Source organism: Notothenia rossii (assembly GCF_949606895.1).
Source record: "Notothenia rossii genome assembly, chromosome: 4".
NCBI lineage: Eukaryota > Metazoa > Chordata > Actinopteri > Perciformes > Nototheniidae > Notothenia > Notothenia rossii.
In genome coordinates, this window is record NC_136902.1 from 92,357,302 (window position 1) to 92,367,461 (window position 10,160).

The window sequence follows — 10,160 nt, forward strand, 5'->3', positions numbered from 1 at the left end:
CTTAATACCAGAGGAGAGGTTTCTATGGAAACTCAGATTGAAATTGGTTAAACAGAAAGTGCTTTGATTTTGATTTAATGTTTGAGGTAATGAGGAACGAGAGGAAACAGAAAGTGAGGTATGTTGTCGGAGTTGTTTAGATTAAGTATGTTTTAACACATGTAAATGCTGTGTAAACTCTGTGTGTTTATTATGAATATGTAATTAGATTGGAAAGGTGAACGCACTCGACTGCTGCTGTAATGAGAGGAAAAAGGGAGCTGCAAAGTTAGCAAAACACGTTGATTTGTGGTCATTTTGCAGCAAAATCAGCGATTAAATGTCAATTGTTTTACTTAGAAAATATAAATTTGTATCCTCGAAGCCATTCCTGGGAAAAAGAACAACACATCTCAATTATACCAGACTTTACACTGGATACACCTTTATTAAAAGTACACATGTAGCTGTATTTTCCACATTTTCCACATCTTAGAAATGCTGTTTCTCACAATCCCGATGAATAAAAGTTTAAATATTTAAAGATATCTACAGAATCAAACATTTACACATGTATACAAAGTCCCACATTAAGAGGCATCAATACAAAAGGAAAATATAACGGCACAAGAGTCAATATATACAAAAATAACAGTCACTTATAAACAGAGGACGATGAATATGTTCATAGTCTTTGTTCAGGAGATAATCAGAGCTTTGAACTCACATTTAGGACGAAAGGTTTGAAAAAGGAGAAGCTCCAACTAAAGATAAACATTAGGTTTCAAAGTCTGTGGGAACATTTATATTTCAGAGGTTTAGTTTTAGCAGAAATACAACTTGTATTACTTCCAGCGCTGTAGAGTGCGTGTTAGCATAGCATTGATAGTGGAGAAAATACATTTTAAAGAACGATGATACCAGTTTTTCTACATTGTTGTTGCACTGTTCACATTTCAAAAGTAGTTTGGATTCATCAAGAAGTATTAAATATTGGATAAAGATTATAATGAAACCCTTTAACATCATAATGAAAATTACACCTTTTTTCCAATCATACATTTTTAATATATTGGTTTTAGAAACGTCCGATAATTAGCACTACAGCTAAGAGAGAAGATATAAACCTTAATTTGTATTCATTTGAATGTATAGAGGGGGAACTGAGGAGGTGATATTGGCTAAAAAGTCACTGTTTATTCAGAAATATTCAGATAATTATTCAAACAGGACTGATTTTAATCTGTGCTCTGTAAATTATTCTTTTAAAGGTTTTACATTTTTTAATGTACACAATCCTAGGTGTTTCAGTAATACGCTGCTGGAGGAAGATAAGAGAATATCTAGCCGTTTTTTATTTTACTGTCACATTTATTAATTAAACTTCAGCTGTTCCTGGAGGACTTAATGTATATATATATATATATATATATATATATATATATATATATATATATATATATATATATATATATATATGTATATATATATATATATATACATATATATATATATATATGTATATATATATATATATATATATATATTAGCTTATTATTCCAAGTTTGCTCACCCACAAGTACCTTGTTAAAATGTTAAAGTGATGTCAGAAAACAACATTTCTGTTCCTCAAAAACTGTATAATTACTCCAGAAATATGACCAGTCAAAAAGGGTTGGTCGGCCATTTTGGAGAGCAATGTACGGCAACCCGAGAAGGACATTTGACACAGCTGCGTTTCACAAAGAAGAGAAAAAACACTCAAACAACCAGACGACATTAATAATAATAAACTTTATTTATATAACACCTTTCATGCTTGAAGTGTTTTTACAGAGTATGACATAAAATGACAATAACATATGAGGAACAATAATTAAAAACAAGGTGTAACAAACAGAAAGAGTTATATCTTAAAACATGAACAGTGATACTACTAACAAATTACTATTGCCCCAAATTATAAGCCAAATAAAAAAGATTGGTCTTTAATTTACTTTAAATGTTTTGAATCTGAATGAGAGAGATGAGTTATTGTTATTACAACGTGAGTTCCAGATTATTTGAGGATAACTCCTTTTAGTGGGTTCATTACATTCTTATAATAAGTGAGACATTTATTTAACTATCAAACTGCAGAAACAAGAAACTGTAAATGTAGACAATCATTTATGGCATTAATAATTAATATTTTAATCTTAACTGTGAATTTTCTTTCATTTTATGTCAAATTTAGAAATGTTTTAGTTTTCTGTTGAGATTCCTTGAAGAAAAGGGATTTCATTAAAACAAATCTCTGTGTGCCTTTCGTAAAAATCGGGAAGTCGTACTCCCCCCCCCCCCCCCCCCCCCCCCATATTGGACAGTTACGTACGGCAACCCAAATAGGACATTTGACGTCCAGACAGCTGCCTGAGTTGCACTCAAGTCCCCAGGAAGTGCGCCGGACTCTGAGGAACAAATTTGTACTGGCCAAACGGCGTTACTACAATCTCCGTCTCAGTCCGAGACGTCACTGGGCCCAGAAATACTTTTCCCCCTTGACTAACATGGGGAAAGAGAGGTCTGTAAATCAGCGGATGATTTGTTTTAAACTAAATAAACTACCCAGTTTGAACAATTTTATATAATATAATTGTATTTCCTTATTAGAATCATTCGGTCCTTAAAGTTGTAAAATGCACTAAAAGCCGAATCTAGATTTATTTTCTATGTCCATTCATTCTAGTGAGCCGAGAGTGGGAGCTCAGGGGGCGGGGCTTAAGGGGCTCATGCTCTGTGAGCGCACATATGTTTTTTTTTGCTCTGATAGCTAGGCATGACGGGTAATCTGTGACGTTTCGCTCTCTCAAAAGTTGGGCCATTTTATCCTCATGCGCCAATGAGCAGCTCTCATAGGATAGAGCGAGACCCCGCCTCCCACGCTGTATCCAGTTCTTATTAAACATCCATGGTTGCACTGCGCAAGAATGTGTTGGTCTGCCATAAACTTATAAACGATAAGAAATACAATTACAGAGTAATTACAAAGCTGGGAAAGATCTTTTTAGACTTAATAATTGTCATATAATACAAATACAGATGTAATAACAGAGTTTCGTTCTTGAATCAACTTTTTTTATGGAAAATATTTTATGTAATTTCCCTTTTTTTTTTTTTTACGTTTTGGCCGGACTGAAACATTTCTGATTTTAAACAAAATTAAAGAGATTCACAGTTAAGAATTATGTATAAATTATTAATGCCATAAATGATTGAATTTACTCAACCCACTAAAAGGAGTTATTCTCAAATAATTGGGAAATTACGTTGCAATAAAAATAATTAGGTTGTCGGGATTTTGGAGTTTTTTTTCTCTTCTTGGCGAAACTCCTATTTTCAGATTATAAATTTCTAAACCTTCACCCTCACACAGAAATCCTCTCTTGATCTAATTGTTATTGATTAGCTGGAATCAGAAATATTAGCCAGTTTATATTATTGTTTTTGTTTGACTTTGTATTAAAACGTGACCTCTTGAAATATTGTAAAGTACTGTAAGAGAATAGCAAAGCTTTCCAAATGCACATTAAATACGTCTTTTAACTTCAATCTTTGTGTGGTTTGTTACTAACACAATATAATGTGTGACAAATATAAATCATTTATCAATTTGTCTTTTCTTATTTTCATTGTAAGCACATTGCTCGTGTGTAGAGACAGCTGCCATCTGATTGGAGGACTGCAGAAGTCTGTGTGTGTGTGTGTGTGTGTGTGTGTGTGTGTGTGTGTGTGTGTGTGTGTGTGTGTGTGTGTGTGTGTGTGTGTGTGTGTGTGTGTGTGTGTGTGTGTGTGTGTGTGTGTGTGTGTGTGTGTGTGTGTCTGTGTGTCTGTGTGGATTGGAAGGCGTATGTGTGTGGATTGGAAAGGGTGTACCATCATCAGCAGTACGGGGGACACCCAGGAGACGGTGCTGGACCGTTTCTCTTCACCCTCTACCCTGCAGACTTCACCCACAACACTGCAACCTGTCCCCTGCAGAAGTTCTCTGACGACTCGCCATCATTGGCCTCATCTCCAACGAGGACGACAGGGAGGTCAGGGACGACAGGGAGGTTTGGGAGCTGATGCAGGACTTCACCCTCGGGTGCCAGAGGAACCACCTCCAGCTCAACGCAGGGAAGACCAAGGAGCTGCTGGTGGATTTCAGACGGTGCCACCACTCCCCCCGAAACCAGTGAACTTTCAGGGAGCGGACATTGAGATTGTGAAATCTTACAAATACCTGGGCGTTCATCTGAACAATAAACTGGACTGGACGGATAATTCTGCTGCTCTGTACAAGAAGGGACAGAGCAGACTCTTTCTGCTGAGGAGACTGAGGTCTTTCGGGGTGCAGGGGGCACTCCTTCAGACATTTCATGACTCTGTTGTGGCATCAGCCATTTTCTATGGTGTGTCCTGCTGGGGCAGCAGCATCTCGGCTGCTGACAGGAAGAGACTGAACACACTGGTAAGGAAGCTCTGTCCTGGGGAGTCCTCTGGACACTGTGGAGGAGGTGGGAGACAGGAGATATATATATACATATATGTATATATGTATATATATATACACCAAAGGAAGGCCAATACGGGTAGCTGCTCTCAGGAGGGAGTCCAGGAGAAAAGAGAGAACAAAAGTAGCATTCGCTCAGAATCTGTGTTACCTTCAAGACAAGGGGAAACATGTTCAGGTAACAAAACAGAGGAGTAGACTTCAACTGTCACACACACTCCACGAGGTTTAGCCTCAGCTCAAGTTGAGCTTCCTGTAAAGATACGGGTCCAGCTCTCGGAGAGCATTGATCAGAACCCTGCTGGCTGCAGCTCCTTTATTTCGCACTGCGTCCACCACCTCTCGTGCTCCGTCATTTTGGGGTTTGGTTCTGGCTGACGTCATTTCAGATTCACTGATCACTTCAGACTCAAAGAGTTTATCCAGAAGGTCGTTCAGGACAGGTGGAGTCACTCTTTGAATGAACTCTGTCCGAACTGAGAGCAGCCTCTGGTCTGCTGGGACTCTGTTCTCTGCTGGGACTCTGCTCTCTGTTGGGACTCTACTCTCTGCTGAGACTCTGCTCTCTGCTGGGACTCTGCTCTCTGCTGGGACTCTGCTCTCTGATGGGACTCTGCCCTCTGGGACATTTCTCTGGGACAATGCATGTCTTGGACCTGGTAGATAAACAGGGAAAATACTTTAGTTAACCAACAATCACATTAAACAGATCTCTTCCAAATTCAAGTAACTCGACAATGCCATAGGTGGATTTATGTTCACTTAAAGTTATAATATGTAACATTTCCTCATTCAAATGTATAAAAACTCCTACACCTGTATTATTTATACTTGGTTGAGTTGTGTACATAGATTATCTCAAATGGTTCAGAGAGATGTGTAATTTTAAAGGTAACAGTACGTTTCATCACGGTGTCCTGTAATGCTGTAATCCACTTAAGCATGAGAAGCTGAAGACTACAACTCCCATGATGCCACGCTGTTTCACCACCACACCACACTAGTTATTAATATAGTTTTAGAACATTACAGGTTGTGTTTAATGTCGTAATGATGCGTTGCCATGGAGCCTTAATAGAGAAGGCTATGAGATGGAGCTTTAGAGTTATCAGTCTATCACTGGGTCTGAGCTCAGGTGGAGTCTTTACCTTCCAGTGACAGGCGACAATACCAGACTTCATTTCCACCTTGGTCCTCGACCCTCAAATCCACTGTCTCTGTGCTCGTCGTCAGGGAAACTTGAAATGTCGGATCGTAATCTGGTCCAAAACTGGATTCAAATGTTTTACTCTGAAAACCAGAAGCAGAAGTTAAACGTTTCTTTCCTGATTGTGGATCCACATGCAGATACATCTGTGTTAATGATCATTGTGTTCCTTTAGAGGAGTATCAGTGACTCACCTGAGGCTGAATGAAGAAGCCCTCAGGTTCACAGTGCACACTGTAACCTTTGTACAGTTCCAGCTCACAGTCGGAGGAGATTGTGATGTTCACAGCAGGTTTGTGTTGATCAGCAACCTTCAGTAACAAAGTAACTTTGGTTATGCTCAGATAGTCAAGACAACTTTATTTAAAGATCACATTAAACAACAACAAACATTGACGGACCCGCTCCACAAAGTGATGAGATACACAATCAATCACAACATAATTATAAGTATATATTGCCTTTTTAAAGGAATATTAAAAATAGATGATTGTAATTCTTTGAGATAAGCCAGTGGTTCCCAAACTTTTTCTGTCCTTTGAAGAAGAAAAAAAAGTGCACAGTTATGGTGTAAATACAGTCAATCTACCAATTGGATCAAATATAAAAGTCAGTCGAATTATTGTTGATACTGCAAGGAGGCGTATTGTGTGAAAAGACATGTAAGATGTTGTTTAACTGCTGATATGTTTAGGACCATTTCCTCCTGTTTGTCTCTATAAAGCCCTCATGTTTCTCATCAGGGCTCTATAAATATACAACTAGGGCAGATATTTCATATTTAATGCAGCCGAACCGTGTATTACAATGCCGTTATGTGATGACTTTGAAAGAGAAAAGCAAGCACACTCGGAATAAAGTATTATTTTATTTTTAAAATATGTTTTCGGATTTCACATCTTTCAAACACCAAATCCCAGCGTGCTTTGCGGCTAAATCGAGCTGAGGATCTTGCCTCCGTCTGTTTCCGGTTTCGTATTTCGTAAGGATGTATTTTGTTGTACACACATTCCTTCACATTTCAATTTTAATTTACATTAAAGTATTTTGTGAGGCCTTCTAACATGTTTTTAAATATAACTACGGTTGTAGTTGAAGAGTTTGTAAATTAACATGAACCGAAGCTGTTGCCTGGCAACGCAATCACACAACGTCACGTCCGTTAATTCCACATCCACCTGGATTAACATTGATTTAATACATTAATGTAGCCTTTGTTTCTGCTAAAAGAGGTGTCGACCAGCTGGGGCAACAAGAAAATGTTCACAGAACCTATCAATGTCGTTTAATCAACAAGGATAATCTGGTGTTTTTGAGTTGATGAGTAGTGGAGATATCAATGTCAAATCAATTGACAGTAAGGAGAATACTTACTTCCTGGTGTACAATTCTCTGTTATCCAATGGGAATGGACGCTCACATTGCCTTTAAGGACAGCCGACACAAACTAATGCCGTGCTTCTATGAGCGTCAAATCCCGCCGCAGATGGGAATATATTGCAATCAGTTGAAAGCTATTTGCGTCCCTTTATGAAGCTGAAGGAGCCTAGGAGCGTCACAACTGCACGCCTCGGGACCCTGACCAAGCGTCGCTCCTGGACGATTATGGAGTGAGAGTGTGTTGCTCAAACATCCAATCACAGAGCTTGAGGACTATCACGGGGTTTGTCAAACATAGCGGAGAGAATACTTACTTTCGGGTGTAAAATTCTCTAAAGCAACTACTATGAGCTGCTCTGACCCTCGGTCCTGACGGACTCCAACTTGTGTTTATTAATCAAACAAATAAATAAACACAAGGATAATTATGTGTTATTGTTGAGTAAATAACAGTGTGTGGTTTAGAAAAGAATACAAAATTAGGAGGAAAAAACGGTGAAACAATACAGATTTCAGTTTTCTGAGCCCCTACTCTCCCCATAACTGACGGCAACAAAAGTCCGACATTATTCAATTAAAATAAAGAAGTAAAAACAATAAGTGTGGCTTGATATTGAGTAAGAAAAAGGTTGATAAACGCTGTGAGAATGGATCTGCGGAGAGCATTTCGCCGCGATCCCAACTCGTCTATTACCAACGTTCAGGGAGCTCTATGCAAGTCAATGGGACACCCTGCCCGTTGAAAACTGGCGCTCAAGGGGTACCCTGTACGTAATAGGGTGACGGGGAGGGGCCCTGACCGTCAGTCAACATGTGACGGGTTGGCAGTGAGAACGTGTTGGTTATAAAGCACAAAAGGCTGCTGGTCCAAGCTGTAACATGTGGCTGGTAGGGATGAGATCACGTTGTCTTGGCAGTGATTCATCTCAGCAGGTCTTTCAGTTCTGTGTGATGTGTTTAACATTCATGCCATCAGTTTCCGCAGACAGAAAGACATGCTGAGAGAGAATCATACAAAACCACAAAGAGCGATCTGAAGATTTACAGTTCAGATAGATCTTATCCTTCTCTCAGCACGAGAAGCTTTGAGAAGAGGAGCAGTGTGTGAGGAAACAGCTGTGGTTTAAACCAGTGTTTAGTCTGATGGTGAGCACATGGCCTTACCTCCTTCTTAGGGACGTTTTTCTGCAGCAGATGTACATCCAGTGTTTGCTCCTCTCTGCCCGGGGGTCGTAGGAACACCAGAATCTTGCCCTTTATCCGCAGAAGCAGAACCCTTTTAAAGATATCCCAGACCAGGCCAAAGAGAGAGAGGTGAGGCACCTTCACCACCACGTGAGTGCGTGTGACCTCCAGCGGCTCCAAGATGCTCAGGCCTTCATCAGTGATGTGGACGACAGACAACAGGCCGTCCAGGAGCAGCGCTGTGGAGCAAAGAGCTGGTCATCTGTTGCATTGCTGCTGAAACAGCTTCATCATATTCAATGTCACACCACTTTAGCTCAGAGCTAATGTTCATCTAATGTCATTCACCTTGGAGCCTCACTAGGATGTACCAGTTTATATCCTTCACCTTTTACTCTAATGGTTCATTATTGTTCCGCCCCCTGTGCTCTTTAACAATATTTGAGATAAATGGTTATTTTGTGTATATAGAAAATGTTTTAGATCTTTGAGTTCATCTCATGAAAAATGGGAGCAAAAAAAAAAGTGTTGCATTTATATTTTTGTTCAGTGTAGTTTAATAAAGCTGCTTTATAACTCTTGAACACTAGTGAATAGTATAAAGTGCTAATCATTATATAAGTGTATTTGTTAACACTAGATGTCTTTACCATCCTCTGTCTCACTGTGTGGCAGGTGGAGCTGGCAGACGGCAGCTTCATCAGAACTCTTCACGTTGAACAGCGGCCCTGCTGCCTGCTTGCCAGCTGATTGGAGGAAGCTCTCCTCCCAAGGGACCGTCCTGTACAGAAGCTCCGCCTCCTGAGCCATGACGAACACCAGGCCAGTCGAAGCACACTGGAACTCACCTGGACCAGGACACCTGAACCTGTAGACACACAGGGGACAGGTTACTACACCAAGCCTTCACTGGCCTGTGTTCTGACTGACAGGTGTTCATCCAGCTGGAGTCTGACCTGGAGGAGGGTTTGTTGAAAGATCTGAAACACCTGATGATTACAGGAACATCACTGAAGATGTGTCCACATGCATCAGAATGTGTGAGTAAACACATTTTTATTAAATTAACAAAATCTCTAGTCCAGCGAGGATCTAGACTGGTACAAGAAAACAATCCTTCCTACACACAGAGGCATTATTTTATTTACGTCTGTTGGAAAGAGATTGGATGCAATACCTCAAGGTGAAAGACATGAAATCAAACACAATTAAATGAATATATATCTTTCATGTGTTTAAAATAATGTTTGGTCATGTTATAGGATTACCTGTATGAAGACTCAGTTGTGTGTTCAGGTGAGAAGGATTCAGGAGCCTGGAACAAACAAAGTTAGTTATTTTAATAGAAATCAAGTTAAGTTTTAGCTTCATGAAACCAAACCACAATTCCACAACATATTCAGACCAATTGGAAATATGCTAATGAGTCTGGATCATCTGAGTTCATCGTCAATTACAAACGGGATATTAACGGGTTAGCATGTCACAGCACTACCAGCCAATCACAGCACAGAATTACCAGCAAATCATAGCATAGTATTACCAGCCAATCACAGCACAGTAGTACCAGCCAATCACAGCACAGTAGTACCAGCCAATCACAGTACATTGGGGCGGGATATTGTTTAGGTTTCTAGATAAATTGCGAGCGTTAGTGCATTTAACTTGACAGCCCTAATAATTATATGTCATTCAGTGGTGAAATAAATATACTCCACTCTGTTCAACTGCTCCTCTCTCACCTTTCTGTCTGTCTTCACTTCCTGCTCCACATCGGAGTCACCTGATGGAGAGAGGTGGGGACAGAGAAACATAATAATAATTATTGTACTATAAATATATTTTAAGATCAGATTTAGTGTACAATAGTTTGAT

General features: G+C 39.5%; 2 protein-coding genes across 2 annotated transcripts in view; both read right to left on the reverse strand.

The window, feature by feature from the left end:
* Positions 1-10,160, reverse strand: part of LOC307034976 (NACHT, LRR and PYD domains-containing protein 12-like) — a gene marked incomplete at its 5' end in the record, with an annotated part of 103,001 nt that overhangs the window by 28,726 nt on the left and 64,115 nt on the right. The window lies entirely within an intron of this gene.
* On the reverse strand, positions 3,732-10,154 carry LOC307037598 (caspase recruitment domain-containing protein 8-like). The gene is made up of 7 exons (XM_079678653.1): positions 10,028-10,154; positions 9,554-9,600; positions 8,936-9,153; positions 8,265-8,524; positions 5,915-6,031; positions 5,662-5,803; positions 3,732-5,169 (listed from the first exon to the last, which is right to left on the reverse strand). Exons 1-7 carry the CDS (start codon positions 10,097-10,099, stop codon positions 4,748-4,750), a joined length of 1,278 nt encoding a protein of 425 aa, XP_079534779.1. The 5' UTR covers positions 10,100-10,154; the 3' UTR covers positions 3,732-4,747.

Bases quoted from the DNA above. Each gene is read 5' to 3' on its own strand.
- LOC307037598 (XM_079678653.1), bottom strand. From the start codon at position 10,099: ATGTTTCTCTGTCCCCACCTCTCTCCATCAGGTGACTCCGATGTGGAG. The intron at 6,032-8,264 runs GTAAGGCCATGT...TTGTTACTGAAG, and splicing joins AAAACGTCCCTAAGAAGGAG to GTTGCTGATCAACACAAACC. The intron at 5,804-5,914 runs GTGAGTCACTGA...TCTGGTTTTCAG, and splicing joins GCTTCTTCATTCAGCCTCAG to AGTAAAACATTTGAATCCAG.